At 40.4% G+C, this 21,486-nt stretch overlaps 1 protein-coding gene and 1 long non-coding RNA gene across 5 annotated transcripts in view; both read right to left on the reverse strand.

The window, feature by feature from the left end:
* Positions 1 to 21,486, reverse strand: part of lrch2 (leucine-rich repeats and calponin homology (CH) domain containing 2) — a 74,143-nt gene that overhangs the window by 12,910 nt on the left and 39,747 nt on the right. For 2 of the 4 annotated variants that reach the window (XM_076274777.1, XM_076274776.1), the window contains exons 10-19: positions 19,714 to 19,781; positions 16,534 to 16,638; positions 13,947 to 14,015; positions 12,453 to 12,512; positions 11,971 to 12,019; positions 10,044 to 10,082; positions 9,733 to 9,873; positions 9,248 to 9,298; positions 8,959 to 9,022; positions 6,120 to 6,232 (exon numbers count right to left, since the gene is read on the reverse strand). In XM_076274777.1, coding sequence (XP_076130892.1) covers positions 6,120 to 6,232; positions 8,959 to 9,022; positions 9,248 to 9,298; positions 9,733 to 9,873; positions 10,044 to 10,082; positions 11,971 to 12,019; positions 12,453 to 12,512; positions 13,947 to 14,015; positions 16,534 to 16,638; positions 19,714 to 19,781 — 759 coding nt within the window. The remainder of the gene's footprint in view (positions 1 to 6,119; positions 6,233 to 8,958; positions 9,023 to 9,247; positions 9,299 to 9,732; positions 9,874 to 10,043; positions 10,083 to 11,970; positions 12,020 to 12,452; positions 12,513 to 13,946; positions 14,016 to 16,533; positions 16,639 to 19,713; positions 19,782 to 21,486) is intronic. The other 2 variants (XM_076274779.1, XM_076274778.1) reach the window with 2 other exon arrangements.
* Positions 976 to 3,755, reverse strand: LOC143112519 (uncharacterized). Its single transcript, XR_012984777.1, has 2 exons — positions 3,060 to 3,755; positions 976 to 2,472 (listed from the first exon to the last, which is right to left on the reverse strand). It is a non-coding gene; the product is annotated as an uncharacterized LOC143112519 (long non-coding RNA).

Raw genomic sequence — 21,486 nt, forward strand, 5'->3', positions numbered from 1 at the left:
TTGCCAAGCTATGCATCCCCTCAATGCGGTTACTAACACCCTGGAAGCCAATGCCCTAATTTGAGTCAGGCTTGCCCAGATAAACCACACTATAGCTCTGGTGCGTCTTCTCATCTCTGGTAATCAGCGGGAGAATATTGTGTTCCATCTGATTGACTCACCTCAGGCATCTGTCATTCTAGGACACCCCCCCAGCTGGCACAACACAGTCCACAATCTGGAGCTCAGTCTGCACCAGACTCTGTTCTTTCACCCCCAGATGATTTCCCTGACTTGTCTGCTGTTCCTCCGAAATATCTGGATTCTTAAGATCTTAAGACCGTATTTAGCAAGACAAGGGCCACCTCCCTCATCCTGATATTGTCTACATCTCTCTTGGAAAACATCCATCATGTATGACGAGTGCTTCAGCGCCTCTTGGAGAACCAGATTTTTGGATGTTTGACATTATTCTTGGGATATGTCATCACAGCAGGAGGAATTCAGATAGATTACCAGAAGGTCAAGGCGGTAGAGGATTGGTCCCAACCCACATCACGTTTTGTGGGGTTTGCCAATTTCTATCGCCGTTTCGTGCGTAACTTCTGTACCCTGGCTGCACCCCTCACTGCCCTGATTTCCTCCAAGCTGAGGTTCTCTTGGAGTCCAGCTGCTGAGAAGGCGTTCTTAGAACTTAAGAGGCGCTTCACTACTGCTCCCATCCTTACTCAGCCTGATCCAGTCACCCATTTCCCAGCAGTTCCTGGCATCTGAGGAGTCTACAGAAGTCACCACTATAGCAGTGGCGATTGCTGCTCTTTGGAACAGGGGAAGCTCTGACAAAAATGGTCAATTATTAAATTAATAGGCAAAACAGTAGGCTATAGAGTTGGCATTGCAGACATGGCATAATGTAGCCTACACCGTTATATAGCGCGCTACCTAACTTAGCCTAAATACACAACTGAAACAAAAGCAAGTCACAAACTCTGTAACTCCACATTACAGTTTTATTTACAGTATGCTATTTACAAAGACAAATAGAAACCGACTGTATTGCTCCCAAATGAGAATTTGAGCTGCAACTTCCCAGGTAAAAAAAAAAACTATTAAAAGTGTACTTTTTGAAAGTGTACTAAGTACCGTTTGTACTTCGTCAAATCCAAGTGTAATTAAGTGTATTGAATTATGTATTAAGTTCAACTTAATACCAACTTGACTACACTTTGAGTGTAATTAGTGTGCTAAAATGGAACAACTTTGTGTTCTTAAGTACATTATACAAAAACAGATTTTATGAGCATTCGGAACACAGTCGCAGTACAATTTTGTAACATTCCAAGTGTATTGGAAATGTACTTAAAAGGCATTACAGTATAACTAATAATAGTGTAGTAGTGTATTTTGAATACACTCTTATCATCCTCATTTCTATTCATTTGGCATGCTTCTGTAATATTTAAAATTAACTTCAAATGTACTTCCTGACTACAATAAGTGCCTTGGAAGTTTGCAGTTATGTTAATAAAAGTATAGTCTTAAGATACTTTAAGCATTATAAAGGCATGCAATTTAAGTATAATATTAGTGTGATTTAAAAATGTACTATTAGTACTCTCCTACCTATTCTGTTACATGACAAATTACACTTTGATTAGGAGAAAACATTTTATTGACATGAATGAAAGCAAAACATAATATTCATCCATAACAAAAGTAAAACATTTTTCTGAAAGTTATGGATCTCTTGAGCATATCTTTTCAAGTTGGATGTGGTAACGCGATAAAACATGCATTTGGGCGTATTGTATTATTTCACATGCATAGATTTTTCGAGTGACTGTTTGGAGCGCTGGTCAGATTCCTCCTCGCTCGCAGCATTTTCTTCCATGCTTGGGGAGCAGTTTCCTCTGAGTGCACACGTGCAGAGAGAATTTGCGCGCACGCATTTAATATATACGTGTATGAAATAATATATAATATAATACACCCGAATGCATGTTTTATCGCGCAAATGCTTTTTGCCACTATTGTGTCGCGATACTCTACAGCCTCATTGGTAGATCAATTCAAAATGCTGATTTCATGAAAAACAAAAGTTGTTTACCCTCCTAGGTGAGAGAATTTGCCCTCTAAGCTTGAAATTGTTTACTGGACACCCAGCCTACAAGCCAACAACTTAACAGTCTAACATGGCTAAATTTGTAATGCATGATCATTTATTGCTTATTTGTTTGCAAAGTCTTCTGGCCCAGAAAGAAAACCATGGTGGTTACGGATCATGGCTGAGGAGGAAAGGTACAGCTGGTAGAGTTGTGCAGTGAGTGAACTTCCCTCCCAACACTTAGATGTGGTGGCAAAAGCTGTGGTAGCTAGCTTCCTTTCTAGCACACCATCTTCCAGTCCAAGATGCATAAAGTTTTCGGTGGCAACCCGGGGCTGGACAGCAGTCAAATGCATTGACCTTGGTATTAGAGAATTTGTCTCTGTTGTCTGTGAACAGAAAGAAGATGGACAACATTTTACAAGATAAACAAGATTTTACACAGAAATCCATTGGCAATGATGAGATTAATACAGATTATCTGTACCTATTTGACATTTACTTTTTATGGGTGAAATTGGTATTGACACCATCTGTTTGCCATCCTGGTATGGGTAGACCTGGCCAGGTAGTCTTTCCTTAAAGCGGTGTGCACCTTGGCACCGATATGAGTGCAACCACCCTGTTTTCTGCATTTGATTACCTTAGATTCCTTTGTTTCCAATACAACCGTATTATCGTTTTCGGGTCAAATGGCATTTTAAATGGGAGTCGTAGGGGCACTAGCCTACTATTTTGATGCATGAATCAAAATAATCATGTATTAAAATAGTTCTGCCCCTACGACTCCCATTAAAAATGGCATGTGACCCAGAAACGACAATACAGTCAAGCTTAATGGTGGCGCTTCTGACTTATTTATGCTTTCAAACGAAAGTTTGACTCAGGTACATTCACAAAAAGACCCTAGGTTGCATTTTGGCTTGGGTTATGCTTTAAGAGTAATGGGGCAAGGTCCTGGATGAAGAATATTTACCTTTACTGCTGATTATTTGAGGCGTTCAGACATCTCGGTTTCAAAACTGTCCAGGAACACCTGTAAAAACATAGTTAGGCTACAGATTAAAACTAGGTAAATTACAAACACTACCATGAAATGAACTTGAATGCTCTGTCAAACACGAATAATTTAAAAAATCTAAATCTATCGCATAAACCAAGGCATAATATCAATCATGTAGCCTAAGCTTCATAGCACTAACTTAGTAGAACACCAGGTTTAATTTCCCCTCTAATATCAATGGTGGAAACGTTCTACTTCATAAAATGCATGTAATTTGTCCTGTAGACTCATTTTAAAATATGTCTCCACGATTAAATAAAAAAACAACTACAATGTCATTAGCATGGCTAATGAATGTGAAGTGTGACTAGCCTAGCACTATCCTCCTTTCTGTGAGGTAACGTTAGCCTAACGTTACACCACACATAATACTAAAGAACATTGGTGAACTTTAGGCAAACGTTGCTTAGCTGCTAATAAAGAACACACTTTCTTCCATCATAGTTTGTCTAACGTTAACGTTAGTGCTAGCCAACGCTTGTCAATAATCCCACAAACACAAAGCAGGCTAGTCGAATGTAGTTTTCTTCTTGATAGGGATCTGGGTCGACGTTTATGACGTTAACGTTAGCTAAATTAGCTAACGTGATCTGGCATTGCTAGCTTGTACTAGCAAGGATAAAAACAAACTCTTGAAAGATTGCTAAGCCATCAATTTAACTTCTCCAAAGACTACCGAAGGTCATAAAGAGTAAGATACATCAGAATAATTTAACAATATGCTTTGGGACTCACCTGATAACGAATAACTTGGCACTTTAGCTCCAACTGGCTTCAGCCCTTGTTTCATATGACGAGTCCTTCTGGCTCTGTAGGACCAACGTCTCTGGCATGACTAGAATTTATGGTATCTTTAATTTGGACAAACCTGTAACCTTATACGGACCGTAAACGTATGCATTTTCTGGTCTCTACAGTCCATCTGTCTTGCAAATAAAGTTACAAGCATAGACTGTATAAAATAACGTTAATGTTTGCTCACACCACGTTTTGCTCGAAAGGTGCACAGATCCGCCCACTCCATTTCAAACAGCCATGTTATTGGTCAACTGATACATTTAACTGTGTTGCCTATAAATTTAACAAAATGACACATTCATCCTTTCACAACCTCTACATCACAAACGTATCGGCTACTACCTTACTAAGACACAAAATCAACAAAAGAAAAATATTATTTGATGACCAAAACTGATAGATCAGTGTGTCTAGGCTAGGTTATTGCACATTGCCATCCATGCGGCTGACATATCAGGCCTAAAGGCTACACACATTAGTATTTTATTAAAGGTGAGATGACTGTGAAACTATACAAACAATGTATTAGGCCTACCAAAAAAAATATACTTTCCATAAGTACACTATATTACAACTCTAAGTATTAGCAATTTAATAGCCTACACTTAAACTAAATAAACTTCTTTACCATTTAAAATACACTAACAACAAAGTACAGTTTTGAAAAGTACATTACAAAAACACTTTGAATATTGCACAATAAGTATATTTCATTTTAGTACACTGAAGTTGAAATTAATAACATCTACTTTGAAGTATACTTTCTAAAAGTACACATTAAACCTACTTTACATAAAGTACAAAAAGTGTAAGCATACTCTAAGTATTAGCAATTTAATACACTTAAACTAAATAAACTTATTTACCATTTAAAATACACTAACAACAAAGTACACTTTTGAAAAGTACATTACAAAAACACTTTGAATATTGCACAATAAGTATGTTTAATTTTAGTACACTGAAGTTGAACTTAATAACATCTACTTTGAAGTATACTTTCTAAAAGTACACATTAAACATACTTTACATAAAGTACAAAAAGTGTAAGCATACTTGCTTTATACTTCATGTACTTTAATCATATTTCTAACACACTAAAGTATACTACTTTTTTACCTGGGTTGCCTTGCCTCTCGACTTCACCTGCCAACACTAACGTTAACGCATCCCTTGAACTTGAACCACTTCCTGTCAGATCGCTTGTCCAATAAACGTGTAGCTTTTCTGCACTGAGATAAGCCCACTCTGTAGTGCCATTGAAAGTCCAGTGAAGCCGAGCGTCTATGGGTTTTTTGCATGTTTTTTTGATGGATCGTGTCATCACAGCATGTATTACGGGTGCGAAATCACGATAAATGACCGGCAAAACCTTATTGCTGAACAAACTAGCCATGAAGATGAACATGTTTTCAGCATGTTCTAGTTGGAATAGTAGGCTAGAAGCTAATGTAATAGTGTTATTTTATGCGATTTTCCGTGATATTTTAGAGGAGGTTGAGCTTCCCCTGTAGTCGTAGAGCAATCGCCTCTGCACTATAGTCCCTAAGAGGTGTTTGGTTGCACCAGCCCAGTGGGATATCGATATATTTTCCTAGCAGACCAGCAGGTCTGTCCGCAACCAGGTTCTCCTATGGGGACACTCTCAAGACTCTCTTGTCTTGACTCTCAAGACTCTCTCACCCTGGCGATAGATGTATGGCAGCCTTCATCAGTCAGAGGTTCTGATGGCCCGCCATGAGGGAGGATGTCCACAGCTTTGTCTCGGCCTGCCCTGTCTGCACCCGGAATAAGACATCCAACAGTCCCCCATTTGGCCTTCTACAACCCTTGCCAATACCTAAGAGACCTTGGGATATATTGAACCTATTGTCTGCTGATGCTACAGGTGGTAAAGGCATAAAAGCAAGGCTTATTAAAGTTAGCTGGTTTTACACGAAAATTGAAAGGTTGGTTTGAAACTCTATTTCATTTAATTCCATCATTTCACACACCTCCTCCTTCTTCTATTGGCTGATATGGCTAATGCAGACATTTGGGTTCAGGACCATGGTTTGGGCAACTACCACCCTAGGCTTAAGTTGTGAGCGTCACTACGAGTTAGAGTTTGTAACAATACCATATCTTAATCAATCTACATGACACAGAGTGTAAAGTATTTTTGTACTGTCTGACCTGTCGAAGGAGGCGTATCTGTTCCATCTCTTCTCTCAGGTGCTCCATCTTCCTCCGCATTGTGAAGCTGGGGTCGATGGTGTTGTACTCCTGCCGGCTTCCTCGGGAGAAAGCTGCAAATGGACAGAAATCAAGGTTACTCGATGGTCTCACGGGAACTACATGGCATGATGGAGAGGTAACGGAGCGGTAACACACACACTAAGGAACAGGGTGTAAGCGCCTGCAAGGATGCAGGCCCACATACACTTTATAACATGACAAAAACACACATAATTTAGTAGTGTTTCCCACAGAATTAGATTCAATTTGTGGTGGTAGCTGACTTGGGCAATGTGGGGGGGGGGGGGCGTAATGTCTTGGTAATGTATAGGTCTAATTGAGTGCCTGTCACTTTAAGACGTTTGTGAGGGAGGAACCCTCACAGTTTTGGGACAAGCACTTCTGAGTCTTGGAAAACACTTTTCCATTTACAACGGGATTTTGCAAACATTCGGTGTCAGAGTCAATAAAATGAATAGATCCCTGCATGAGTAACCTAGTTGAAATTGACAAGCAGCTGTAACTAAGCATGCTAAGCTTGACATCCAAACAGTATTCTAACGTTAGCTTACAGATACGGCTTGATTACATAATGAATGCAGCAGTTTTTAACACATTTACGCAGCATGGTCACGATGCTAAGCGGATTTAATAGCAATTCAGCCTGTTGTCTTCTATACAATGCTTCTATGTGCCAACAACAATCCTTCAACAACTGTTAATGTTTTGTTAAATGTACTATTGTGTGGCTGCCAGTGTTGATCTTGTGGCACCCCGCCACAGATTAGTCAACGTATGGGAAACACTGTACTTATAATTATATGTACTTGCTTAGAAGATTTGCTTTCAAGACCATTGTAAAACACTCTCCAGTCATACAGCTGTTATCATATTATATGCAGTAATCAAAAACAGTGTTGCTGCTTCCTGAGCCAGAGGTACCATCCAATTTACGGGCATTACAGTCATCGCTTCTTTCTTTGTCCTTATCCTCTGAAGTAATACTGTCGACATGCACAGTAAAAGATAATTATTATGGACCATAAAGGTTTACCCATTTTTTTCCTTTGATTCCCTGATATTTAAGGGGACACTGATGGACTTGTACACACGAAACATGGGGTAATAGCACCACTAGGCTGACAAGGCCAATAAGAGTTTCAGTCCCAGGGAAAGCCAATGAGCAATAAACCAGCTGCAATATGATTTAATACACTCCTAGAAAAACATCTTGATACCATTTTGATCATTTCAGCAACTTGGTTTCAGAGAAGTTCATATCAGTGATTTCGGCCTAAGCCGGATGGCTGTGCCATACTTCCACAACACTCCTCTTTGACCTGTGGCAGAGGTTTAATAATATGAAAGTAACAGTTCACGGGAACCAGCGAGCCCTCTTTTCCATGGAACTGCGTATCTTGGCCCACTGCCATTGTCTCCAGGTCAGATTCCAGAGAAGTGCTTATGTGGGAAAGATTAGGGACTGCCTAGAGCTGCACCACAGGTGCAGGGGTGCAGGAGAGGGACAGAGACTTCATTCATTCGCACACACACACAAACACACACACAGTCACCCACCACATCTCTCCCTTCTTATAAAACATTTTGTGTCGACTCCTTTTTTGTGGCTTTACGACATTGAAAAACAAAAACAATTCTGGCCGCCTCGGTCACTCACAGCTCAGCTCATGAATATGCAGGCCACCACTGAGCTGTGGGGGACACTTACCATCTGGACACAGACCATTGTGATTAGAATGGAAAAAGACTAATGAAACAGAGGTGTGAGATCACCAAGTCATCAAAAAGTCAGCTCATGGCTCAACTTCTGCAAAACAGACTTTAGCTTTACAGCATTTATGTAATTCTTTATCATTTATTTCAGTTTTTGTATACCTTAAACGGTATATTTTTTTTCACATTCATTTCGTATATTCATTTAATTATATTATTACTATTTTACTATTAGTACCATTAATATTACTGTTTTTCAAATGCTTTGGCAATATGGCACCTTGGGGTAGAGGTGTCTCTTCCAAACAGCTCCATAGGAAAATCTTGGTGTATGTAATTTTATTTTATTGGATTTTTCTGTTTGATTCTGAATTGATTAGTCAGATTAGTAGTGGTGAGATTACAAGCTTTTAGTGTAAGTGGGCTGGGGGGACTCTTCTCTATGTCTTTTCAGATCTAGCTTTAAGATTTAATGAATTGGGGTCACTTGTTCTGACATGTTTCCAAAATGTTTATAATATTTTTAATATTTAAAATGAGAGGATACTGGCCCAGTTCAGCCCTGCATCCATTTTATGGTGTGTTTCTCTGTAATTTAAGAGGGTATTGCAAATTTCCTTTGGAAAACAATGAATTTAGTCTTTCATGTCATATTTCAGGAAAATCATTTTATTTATTTTGAAGTCTCCTCATACAGGGATTTGACATTAGTAATCCATACATCTCCATTTTGGATGGATAAATCCTCAGATTTTTTGTTTGTAATGTTTTCAAGTTATCCCAAAATATATTGAAACCAATTGATTCTTCCATTGAATTATTTGTCCTGTAATCAGATTTATTAGATTACTAGAGTTTATAGAATGTTTGCCTTAGGGACTCCCTGTATTGTAGGCGAATATTCTGATGTTAGATTGTCTGTGTTTTTCGTTTGATCATTTCCTTAATTTATTTCATAAAGCAGTGCTTTCTGAATCATCGTGTGCATCTGCACATGTGAATGTAGGTGTGTGTGTGTGTGCGAGAGAGGCCAAAGTGCAAAGTAAAAAATAAAAACACACACCTGATCTGGGCTTCAGGCCAAACACAGTGAGTGCAGTGGTAAAATCAGATGCCCGTACTCCGTCCTGGAAGAATAAGACCACCACAATCACTACAAGCAACACATACACCCATAAGCACACATTTAGTCCTTGCGCTCACACACACACACAGACACACATTCTTACACACTTACACACACACACACACACACACACACACACACACACACACACACACACACACACACAGTTAAAAATGTGATTGTTATCTTGTCTTGTGATCTTCTCTTTCAAAACAGAGCTACTGACCTCACAATCATCATGGCCACTGGAATTTCTTCGGGCACTCTGGCACTTGTACTGTCAAAGGGGAAAAAGAAAAGATTATCAAGCATATGCATATAGATAGATATAGCATCCTCTGCAATTACAATGTCATTAATAGAGGTGCTGAGAAAAGCTGCTGGAGTTGAATTTTTGAGTAACTGATCTCAGAATATGTATACTAACTTACTAACAAGAAATTGAATAAATTGATATGCATGCCAGTGTTAGATAGACAATGAATAAAATATTAATTAAAGGATTCAGTGAATGATGGAGTCATTAGAAGTTATACATTCAAAATGAAAATGTGACAACTTAGACAACTGGGTAAATGATGTCACCACCACAACTCTGGTCTTGCTTGACCTGTGCAGAGCTATCTGAACATCAACTTCAACTTCTGTGCTATTGTTTTGGTGTTCACACTACTGTAAAACCTGTTTTGCTAACAGATGCATTTGGCACACCTTCAGGTAGTCCTTCCTCAGGTACTTGTTCCTGCGCCGATCCTCATTCTGATTCAGCACTGGTGGCACCTCGGGCCACTTGGGCTCCGAGCTGCTGTTCTCAGACTTCAGGCTACCGTCAAATGAACAGGAAGTGGATGGCTGTGTGGGGAAAAGGGATGGGGTTATTCTTGCTTAAGGGAGATTGTTATCTACATACAGATACGGGCTCATATTCAACTAGCAGGCCATACAATAACAGTATGGAAGAGTGGAATGGATAGAGGCAATGTGATGGTATGAAAATGAGATAAAAAAAACAGATGGATGACCTCAGAAAATGCTGTGTCCTCATCGGTGAGATCAGCATCCTTTCCCATGGCAGGAAAGTCCAAGAGTAAAAGAGAGAGGGGGAGAGAGAGAGAGAGAGAGAGAGAGAGAAAGAGAGAGGTGAGGTAGAGAAACAGACAGAGAAGGAGAGAGAATGTGAATGGAAGTGAGGGACCAAGAAGAAAAAAACATATATGAGAGGGGCTGGAGAGATGGAACTGACAAACAAAAAACAAAATCCAATCCAAAGAGGATAATTACACTCAACTTCAATGGCAACGAGTAATTTTTGGAGGAAACCTATTATTGTTAATATGTATGACTGGTTATTATGTTGGTAGACAAGGATGATACACATTACAAGGAGGTATTTCTGAATATTCTTGAAGTTAAGAGAGGAAGTGAATAATCCTATGATCAATACCATTACAACGAATAGTCTGTCTGCTTGGAGTTACTGTAGCTGACACCCATATAGAATATGCACTTTGAAGTGAGTTACACTTGTAAGGCACTGGATGGCCTATTACATCACACTAAAAAGGATTATATCAGAGCAATAACTAAATTAGTAAATCTCATTACAAGCAGAACAATTGATAACATACGTTCAGTTCGGTGGAAATACACGCGCATACGCTCATTCCCAGTTCCTCTGCATCTCTCCATTTTGGAGATCCAATCCGCCCCGCCCAACCCGACAGTATACAGTATGTTTAACATCAACCCAAACCCGACGCGACCCGCAAATTCCTAATTTTAACGATACGTGGTTGCATATCATGTAGCCAAAATGAATGTTAGCCTACATTACTTCACAAGACATAGGCCTACATGTAGGCTATAAATAAATAAATGCAGTGCAGTCAATGTAGCCTTGTCTAAAATGTTATGGCTATGTTAAACTGGAAACGGGAAAAGTCTGGACTTCAAAACAAAGTAGCCACCATCCTCTCTCTCTCTTTCTCCCTCCCTTCCTCTCTCATACACACACACACACACACACACACACACAGGCGCGTGCGCACTCAAACACATGCGTTAACATTTCTTACCTCAGCTCTCTGCTGTAAACTTGACCGGGAGGATTTTGGCAGCACAATATCTACAGACTATAAACTAAACACAATTGGCCTACAGGCCAGTGTTAACGTCTATGGAGTGTGGCCACATGCGTGGAAATAACTCACGCAACAGCAGCAGAGACGTTGCCAGATAATCGTGGTTATGGATCTAAATGTTATCTATTCGGGTACATAGGTGTTTTATCAAATATATGCTAATTAAAGCTATCGTCTGGATAATTAGTTCAAACAACTGTTTATTTATTTTTTATTATATGGATATGCTTTGTCCCCTCCAATGGGGTATTTACCCAATCAACTCTGGTGTGCATGTGAGACAGAGACGGAGAAGGAGAGAGGAACAGAAGGGGGTAATTTCACTTTAGCCTACCGCACACGCACATGAATATGTTAACCCAGAACGTTGCTAGCCTATCTATCAAATTTGACCCACCCGCGACCCGCGATTTTACCTGGAAGTCTCAAAATCTGGCCCGTGCAACAGTGTGTGTGCGTGTGTGTGTGTTAGGTAATCTTAAGGGTCAGTTAACTGCAGGGGTGCCTTTCGTTTGTGGACCCTTTTTGTTAAAACCATCCTTTTGAACCGAAATCAACCGACTGTGCTGTTCACGCATGGGGTCTAAGAGACAATGATCAGCCAGTCTGTAAATACGCCGGTCCGGATTGGAGGTAAATTGGTAACCTTCGGTGGCCTCGACCATAGCCTATGCACACACCAGTAGAGTAACAGCACTCTCACGAAAGTACGCACACATAGCAATAGAGTGAAATTTGTATTGTTCAACTGTTTGTTTGATGACCGCGTAACAGTGTGTGTGTGTTTGTGTGTGTGTGATGACTGTACCTGTCCACTCAAAGGTGAGGCAGAGCTGCTTCCCTCATCCAATGACGCACTGAGGAACAGACAAAGATACTCTGTTAGGGCAACAGCTCCAGTTTGAGTCAGTGGAGGGAAGGCTTTTTTTACATAGGACAGTCATGAGAGCGACAGGAAGTGAGTGGGAGAGAGAGACGGGGCGGGATCAAGAAATGACTCAGGTCATACTCAAACTCGGGTCCCCGTGGGAACTTGGGCCCGATTGTGTTACAGGCCATGTAGCCAGTTGTGCTACAGCTTCCCTTCCTACTGTTGTCATAATGGAAGGGGTCAACTGAATAGCACTCTCGTAGTTTAAAGAGGAACCACATGATTGTCCTCATACTGCTAATCTACTATGATGCATGTTATATCAAGTAATGATGTGTATGGATGCATGTTATATCAAGTAATGATGTGTATGTGTGTGTGTGTGTGTGTGTGTGAGTGCGTGTGCACTTTTGTCATACCTCCGGACGGCTTGAGAAGGTGACCTCTGTTTGCTGCTTCCTCCAGAATGACTAAGAAATCTGGGAAAAGCATGTCAATCAATCAATTTAAAATGTGAAAAGTCAAAACAATTCCACAGTTCCCACCACAGTAATGTAAGTATTAAAAATAATAATAAAGTAATGACAACAAATGCTCCCATAAATTCTCCTTTATAGACTTATTTACATACACGCACACAAACACACACACACACACACACACATACACACAGGGACACACAAACGCTGGCACACACAGGCAAAAGCTTTTCACATCCAAGAAAGAAAGCATATCATACGAGTGAGATCATATGTATAGTTCCTTGGAAATTGGTGGGGGAAGTCCTCCAGATAAATTACACAAGCACACACACACAAAAACAAAAAGATGCTCAACCCCATTAGTCTAATCCTCCAGATGGGGTCTTATAACAAAACATTTCGCTTCACTTATAACGCTCATTTCTCATGGCCCCTTTTAAACCTGGGCGTTTAACTTACTTCCATCTCAGCACAACTGTGACCACTAGAAAGTTCTGGGCTAATGCCTCAATGTAAATCCAATTGTTTCATGTTTTAAAAGCAGGGTAAGCACTGGTGCAAATGGCTGCCTGCCTGTGTTGTGCTTGCTTGACAAGTGCTATTGATTGTGTGAAGCGCCATGAGATGGAAGGGAGGGAATGTTGAGACTGTAGAATATGCTGGAGACAAATCTGATGCATGTAATCTGAATCCACCCTACCACACACATACAGCTTGGCGTGGCATACAAAAAATACAAATTAAACCGCATCTCACAGAGCACCTTACCTTACTATGCACAGAGAATCACAGGCTCAGTCCCTGCCTCAGTCATTGCAAGCACCTCATGCTTAATCACCCCTAAGCACACTATGTGGATACTGTTTTAGACTTGATTTAGATTTAGTGTTATTTAGTATAATTTGTATTTTAGTATACCGGTATTCTTAATCTCTACTGTCCTTATTGCTTAGTTGTGTTTTTTATATTATATACTTATTACTTTTTCTGCTGTTAGTGAATGTTGTGTGTGATATCTGTATGCTACTAAGGCCTTGAATTTCCCCTTGGGGATCAATAAAGTATCTATCTATCTATCTGTCTATCTATCTATCTATTATCTCTCTCTCTCTCTCTCTCTCTCTCAAATACACACATTCTTGTATTATAAACTCATACTCAGTCTCATTCTATCCGATTTCAGCATTCTCTTTCTCTTTCTTGACATTTTCTCCATTTCACTCTCATTCATTTTCTTTCTCTCATGCTCTCAGACTTATGCACTCTCTCTACCTTTCATTTTCACTCTCTCATTCTGCCACTATTTTTTTTTAGTCTCACCCCATCCCATTCACTCTCTCGCTCACTTGCTTGCTCATTCTCTCCGATTGCTGCATTCTCTCTCTCATTCTTTCCATCTCTCTTTCTCATTCTCTTTCTCTCTGTCTCTACCTGTGAGCACGGCCTGCAGCCCTCCTGCGGTGGATAAGGCTCTCAGCTCTACAAATTAAGGACCGGCGTCTGGGGTGAAGTGGGTCACATGTCATACGCACACCAATCAGGTCCAAGGAATAGGAGTAGGCAGGAAGTGATGCAGGAGGATGGAAAAAGAAGAGGAAAAGGAGGGGGAAAAAGAGTGATAATTGTTAGTGGAAAAGAGGAAAGAGCGAAAGTCAGAGGAGAAATAAAGGAGAGGTCTCAGAGCTCTCTTGGGGTCATATTTTTGGGAGGCAATACTTTGTCACAACGTGTGGCTTCATCCATAGGATTTCCCACACCCACACCCATAAATTTTCACCATCAACCATCAACACCATCAACATCAGCCTATAAGAAGCACCACTGGGCTATCTGGCTTCAATCAATGGTGTTGAATATGTGTCGCAATGCCAAATCTGTTAGGCATTATCTAATTGCTTCCTGCTCATCTTTGTATCTGGCCCCCTGAGATGATTGAGTGTTTCCAGGAAGAGTCAATGCGCAGACTCAGTTTCATGGTGGCTGGTGCAAACGGACTGCATATTAAGAAAAAACATGCAAATCGATAAAACACAAGCATATTAAGAAAACATTTTCATTGATTTCACAACACATGCACATCATTTAGAAAATGCACAGCAAATTCAGACAACTCTACCCATTATAGAAACGTGATGCATATTCACACAACACAACAAAAGTGTTTCCAGAGGATACTTACAGTAAATGTGATGAACACATCTGAAGACGGCTTAGCGCAAATTAATTAGATGGGCATGTTACATGCACACTTCAGGCCAAATATGTCCACAGCAAGTATTCTGGAAGGTTGTTTTAATTTATTTCATGACCTACACAGATTACACTTTTGCATGCTACATGCTAATTTCTTTGTTACATTACATTACATTACATTACATTTGGCTGAAACATTTTTAGCTAAAGCGACTAACAACATGATAAACAGTTTAAGCTTTTTAAAGCAATTCTCTCAACAATTGTAGGACAATTTAAAAAGGTAGCGGTCTGTGGAGCGCAGTCGGGAACAGTCGGGAGGTAGCATATGCCTGTATGAGGGCATTCAAGTTGGTGGGAGCAGAAACGGACACTACTTTGTAGAGACTTGAATTTGATTTGGGCGGCCATAGGTAGCCAGTGTAGCTGGATGAGCAGCGGGGTAACATGTGCCCTTTTGGTTTGGTTGTAGACCAGGCGCACCGCCACATTGTGGATCATCTGAATGGGTTACACTGTGCAGACTCGGAGACCTGTCAGGAGGGTGTTACAGTAGTCAAGTCGTAAGATGACTATTGCCTGTACTAGCAGTTGGGTAGCATCTTGTTGGTTGTAGACCAGGCGCACCGCCACATTGTGGATCATCTGAATGGGTTACACTGTGCAGACTCGGAGACCTGTCAGGAGGGTGTTACAGTAGTCAAGTCGTAAGATGACTATTGCCTGTACTAGCAGTTGGGTAGCATCTTGAGTCAAGTAATTGATTTTCCTTATGTTGTAGAGTGCAAAACGGCACGACCGGGCGACCGACATAGCAGTGGTATGAGAAGTCATGCAAACGGATAATCTGTCCCAAAGAGGTGGTGTAGATAGCAAAGAGAAGGGGGCCCAGTACTGAGCCCTGGGGGACCCCTGTGGTGAGATAGTGAGGTGCGGACAGCCATGATACGTTAAACAAGAGTCCTGTGAGGTACAGTAGGATTCAAACCAGGAGAGAGCAGAGCTGGAGATTCCCATGTTGAGAGTATAGAGAGAAGGATGTGGTGATTAACTGTGTCAAAGGCAGCCGATAAGTCAAGCAGAATAAGTCTTAAATCCTTTAAGACTTCTGTTACAGACAGCAGAGCCGTTTCTGTGGAGTGGCCGCTTTTAAACCCACATTTATTTGGATCCAGAAGGTTGTTCTGTGAAAGGAATTCAGAGACCTGTTTGGAGACTGCTGGTTCGATACCTTTGGATAGGAAAGGTAGTAGTGAGACAGGACGGTAGTTCTCAACTTAAGCAGGGTTGAGAGATGTTTTCTTAAGTAACGGTGTTACTAACGGAGGCATTTACTTACGTTTTAGCTCATTGGCTCATGTCCAGATGTGTCAATCACTTTGAAGTATCCTCCGGAAATACTTCTGTCTAGTTGTGTGAATATACATTGCGTTTCTATAATGGGTAGTCTGAATTTGCAGCACGTTTTTCTAAATGCTGCACATGTGTTGTCAAATCGATGAAGATGTTTTTTTAAATTGTGTGTGTTTTGTCAACTTGCATGTGTTTTCTTAATATGCAGTATGTTTGCACCTGTCGGCCATTGTACACTTTTCTGGAGAAAGCAACATTGACTGAAAGCAATTTAAGAGTCATGCAGAAGATACATATTTAATAAGATCAAGGATGAACCTTTTCAAAGCCAAGCACATCTGTGGTTTAATATGGAAAGTCATATAAACAACACCAAACCCCACAGGCAGGAATTAGGAATACCAATACAGGAAACAGAACAAAAGAGGGTCAAGTACAATGTGTACATGTTTCAGAATGTTTCAGATCATACCTGTTCTGCTGCTCTTGCTGTAGCAGCTGGACTGCAATCTTCCTCAGATCCAGCACCTCCTTCAGTTCATCCTCCTCTTCCTCAGCGAGCTGCTCTTTCTCTGAGCTACACAGACAGATGCAATGATACATTTATTAGTTCAAATAAAATGTGTTCAGCTGCTAAACTGGCACAGATGCACTCAGTCAGGGGCCCAGTACAGGGAAGAAAAGGCGAGCATGTGAGGTAGGCCCCTGTAGCAGGACACAGGACCTCAGGCCATACACGCTTTAAATACAACAGCAAGAATGTGTGTGTGTGTGTGTGTGTGTGTGTGTGTGTATGTGTGTGTGCTCGTGTGTGTGTGTGAATGCGTGTGTGTGTGTGCTCGTGTGTGTGTGTGTGTGTATGCGTGTGTGTGTGTGTGTGCTCATGTGTGTGTGTGTGAGCTCGTGTGTGTGTGTGAATGCATGTGTGTGTGTGTGTGCTTGTGTGTGTGTGTTTTCATCTCCTCCCCTTCACACCATATTAGGACTTCTCCGTTCATACATGGACAAAAGCACATTCTGACACTCCCAGCCTTACGAAACGGTAACAATGGCGAAAAAAGTGGTGAGACAATATGCTGCGAATTTCCTGTATTATTCGGAATCATTTTCTTAATTATTTGGAAAAAGGAAATACCACAAGGGAAATTGTTGGTATGCACAAAGTATGTTTTTGTGGTTTTGTGTTGTAATACAATTACAGTCTCTTTCGCTGGGATGAGTCAACATTTAATGTTATCATTTTACACCATTAGTAACAACGGAGAATGGTTACTAAGAAAGGTGAGTAAGCATATTCATCACAATGTCTCTTGTACTCTACAAAGACTGAATGGGAACTGCAAAAATTGCTCAGTCGGCATCGCCTGTCTGTTGTGAATTACATAGATATTAATAGGTCATTAATAGGTCAGTGGGTAGGCTACCCTACATAGGCCTACTTTGCAGGCGTCTGTGCTGAGGTCTCACACACTGTAAGGGTCCTGTCGTGTTTTGTTTTCCCTGTTTAGTGTTTTCCTTCATGTCTGCTCCTCTTGTTTACTTCCTGTGTCCTGTTCCATGTGTTCCTTTGTTTGTTTTGCCATGTGTCTCTGTTCCCTGTGCCTGTGTCTCTGCACCTCACCTGATCTCGTTAGTCTGTTAGTTTAATTATTGTTTCCACCTGCCTCTTGTTTTACCTTGTTCCTTGTCCACCTGTGCCCTGTTACTCCTGTGTATAAACCCTCAGCCATTAGTTGTTTTGTGTAGAGGTATACATGCGGTTTGTTCAGTTGGGAATAAAGATTCTTGTAATTCTAAGATTACTCCACCCCCTACTCTTGCAACTTTTGTGTGTGCCTCTGTGTGTGTGTGTGTCTAATTGTGTGGATGTGTGTGTGTGTGCATTTGATGTGTGTATGTCAATTTGTCTCCATCTCCTATAGAGCCTGACTAATAAGGTATTTTGAAGACTGATAACCTACCCATTTCAATATTTGAGTTAGGCTATTGAAAAACTGATAACCGATATATCGGCAGATATTAATTTTTAATACAATTTTTAACATGTAAAAATGTTAACAAGGTTGTAATCAAGGTGGGGCATTATGTATTTGAATAGGCCTAACTAGATACCTAATGAGAGGCTCTTCATATACAGTCAAGAAATAAAAGATTGTATAAAATAGAAAGAATAAGAATAAAATAGGTCTTGTTCTGTGATAACCACATTGCCATAAACTACATTGTAAGCAGTTTATACTTGCAGTGCCCGTTCAAACATGCTATTCCTGTAGAAAACCCATAACCTGTATGTAGGCATGCTTTAAAAACAGGATGATATGAAAAAGCATCATTCCAGCTAAGCATTCAATAATGAACATTGGATATTATATTAATTAATTACTTATTATTATTATTAATTATATGAATTATAATACATTAGCCTTTAATAGATGTGCAGTGAGCAGAATTTAGGCATTAGGCATGATAGACATTTTTCACAGATCAAAATGATAAGCTTAACAGCAATTTTGAGTTAAGGCTATATGTTTATTGTTAAGCCTATTGAATAACTATAGAGAAGACAAACCATTTTGTGGAATAATGCATCATCATATGAAATTTGCCACGATGTGACTTAAAAACAGTCTCTGGTAGGCAGCATACCGTAAAACTTCAAATAATAGCCGAGTCCCAAATAGACGCCTGTCTCTTTTAAACGCCTGGTGTAGCTACAGGTTTGGGTTAAATGTCGGTCTCAAATAGAGTTTCGGGTTGCTCCTTTAAGTGTCATTCAGGTTTTGTCATGACAAGTTAGGGTTAGGGTTATGACAGTGTCATGTCACTCTTCAAGTAAAGTGTTACCATAATTGTTTATCATGGTTGAGTTTCTAAACGTTGATTGGTTGCTATAGTCAAGGTTTTTCTATACTCATAACTTGTAGATAAGAGGGGCACTGTTAGTTTCTCAAGGGTGCTGATGCAACTCTTCAATGTAAGAACATATTAAAAATTAACTTCACTAAAAGACAGTCTCACACTTCTCCAGAGCCTCCCGAAACATTAACTCTGATTTGGGCTATTTTGTCCATTTCTTTTTTTATTTCTTGGAATCTGGTAATTACATCAATGTGCAATGTAATCACATCCCACAATATCAGATTGTGCTTTTAGATTTGTGGTGTTGGTGGTGTGCATCAGCACGCAGATGTAAACAGCTGTCTCATAAGAATGAGAAAGTATGATCTCATTCACAAGCACAGTCTGTTCATGTATGTTCTTGCCCAAGACCTTCAACACAAAGTACTTAGCCTCCAAGAGGCATTTCCTCAGAATTCACAATAATCTGTGCCACACCTATGTCCTTGCTATGGGTTTAGACCTGCCCAACTTTTTGCATTGCTTGCCACCAACATAAGTGTCATCTGTGATAACATGTCAAGAAAGAGCTCTAATGGTAATTACATTTCATGTCTCACTACCTTCTGCCAAAGAAGTCTAAAGAACAAACAATAATAATGTGAGCCCCCAGGGCATTCAGTGGTTGTTACTCTTAAGGCCAACACCCACTGGCGGCATCTGATGAGTGCCGTGATGCCAAAGTTTACAAATTGGCTTTTCTCAGAACTGTTTTCAGTACCAGTACAGTTGTGAAATCTCACTGCTCACTTACCCTGACTCCTCTTTCCCGTTCTCCTTGTCTTTGCTTTGGTGTGATTTGTTGAGAACCTTTTCAAGTTCCTGCAAAGTAAAGATACATTATTACAGTATATGACCCCTCAAGCTGATGATACACAAAGCTTGTTGAGCAATGTTGCTGGACAATGGTCCTGAGTAATACTGCTTTGGCACGTTCCCATTGATATTGGACAATATTTTTTTTCTAGAGAACTTTAATCATCAAAAGGCAAATTATCACGACCATCCAATCAGAACACTGTGAGCTGGTTCTATGCAGAGCCATATAAAGGTAGAGTTGCGACAACTCCATTGACGCTAATGTTCCATTTTTTTCCAACAATGACAGCTAATGGAATCCTCAAATAGTTCCCTGAAGTTAAGTAAGGGATAATGTATAGAACGCCGGTCATTATGGGGAAAATAAGTCCCGACAGGGCGAACCGGACTTGGTCTTGTCTTGTCTTGTTTCGCCCTGAAGGGACTTATTTTCCCATAATGACCGGCGTTCTATACATTATCCCGCTTATTATATGGCTACCTGCCAAAACGAAAAAATAAACTCCACGATATGTCTCTTTACACTTATTTGTTACCGTTTCGTCGTGGCATCTGCTGAGAAACAAATAGTTCGCAACACACGCTGAACTTGAATCAAACATTCTTTAGAACTCAGCTGATCAACCGTCTTTCACTTTTGAATGAAGTTCCAATGCAAGAAGTGACCGGAATACTTGCGGAGTGATATGATCAGCAGCACAAAACCAGTTGACATTGACAGCGGTAATTATATGTTTGCAGCGGTAATTAAATTAATTTATTTTACCGTAGAACGTTGGGAAATCCCATTCAAGTCAATGGAGCGTTCTACTAGCATTGTGAAGAGACGTATATAACAATTAACTAGATGTACCCCAGAGCGGTACAAAATATGACCGCCGCCCAGTCCAGCACATTTTTTCCACAAAAAGAAATCACGCTGAAAGGCCTATATGATTCTAACTGTCTCACTAAATTGCATTATCCACACTCAATTCTCACTGGTATCTGCTAGACAACAAGTACCAAAACATGATTAGTTCACAGATTTCACATGTAAAATTCATTTTATACAACCCCACCTCCATCTTGCCTGTTCATAATTCTGAGAAATTCTTGATTGTTTGTGTTATGTTTATGTTATGTGTGTGGGTGTGTGTGTGTGTGTGTGAGTGTGTGTGTGTGTGTGTGTGTGTGTGTGTGCGTGCTTGTGTGTGTGCGCTTGCGTATGTGCCTGTGCATGCAAGCGTACATATGTCTACTGTGTGAGTATGTGTCATACGTATGATTACTGTGAATGTATGTGTGTGTGTGTGTGTGTGTATCTGTTTGTGCACGTGTGCACATGAAATGGGTTAACATGACCCCTGGAGGCAAACATACGGAAAAAATGGTCATCCTAGGCCCTACAGTTCTCAAGATATTCACAGAGAACTGTGTCTGCCCTACCCTCCTTTCGGGGGGTCCAGTCCAGCGGGGGGGGGCTACAGATCAAAACGAAAAATGACGGTTCCATGCTATCCATGTGGGGTTACATGCCCACCAAGTTTTGTGTATTTTGTGAGAAATCCGGCGAGTTTTCACATATCTCCGGTTCTCGATGTTATGGAGCCTGCGAATTGTCAGGGTGGGTATTTATTTAGAGAAATAGTTTTGTGTTTCCTCGCAAAACTTTTTGCATTCCCTCACAATAAAGTTTGTGTTCCCTCAGTAGCCTATGGTGAGGTAA

This window comes from Alosa pseudoharengus, unplaced genomic scaffold (assembly GCF_046254945.1).
Source record: "Alosa pseudoharengus isolate Yale_2024_CS ecotype anadromous, Long Island Sound unplaced genomic scaffold, YU_APseudo_1.1 YU_APseudo_1.1_scf_8, whole genome shotgun sequence".
Classification (NCBI taxonomy): domain Eukaryota; kingdom Metazoa; phylum Chordata; class Actinopteri; order Clupeiformes; family Clupeidae; genus Alosa; species Alosa pseudoharengus.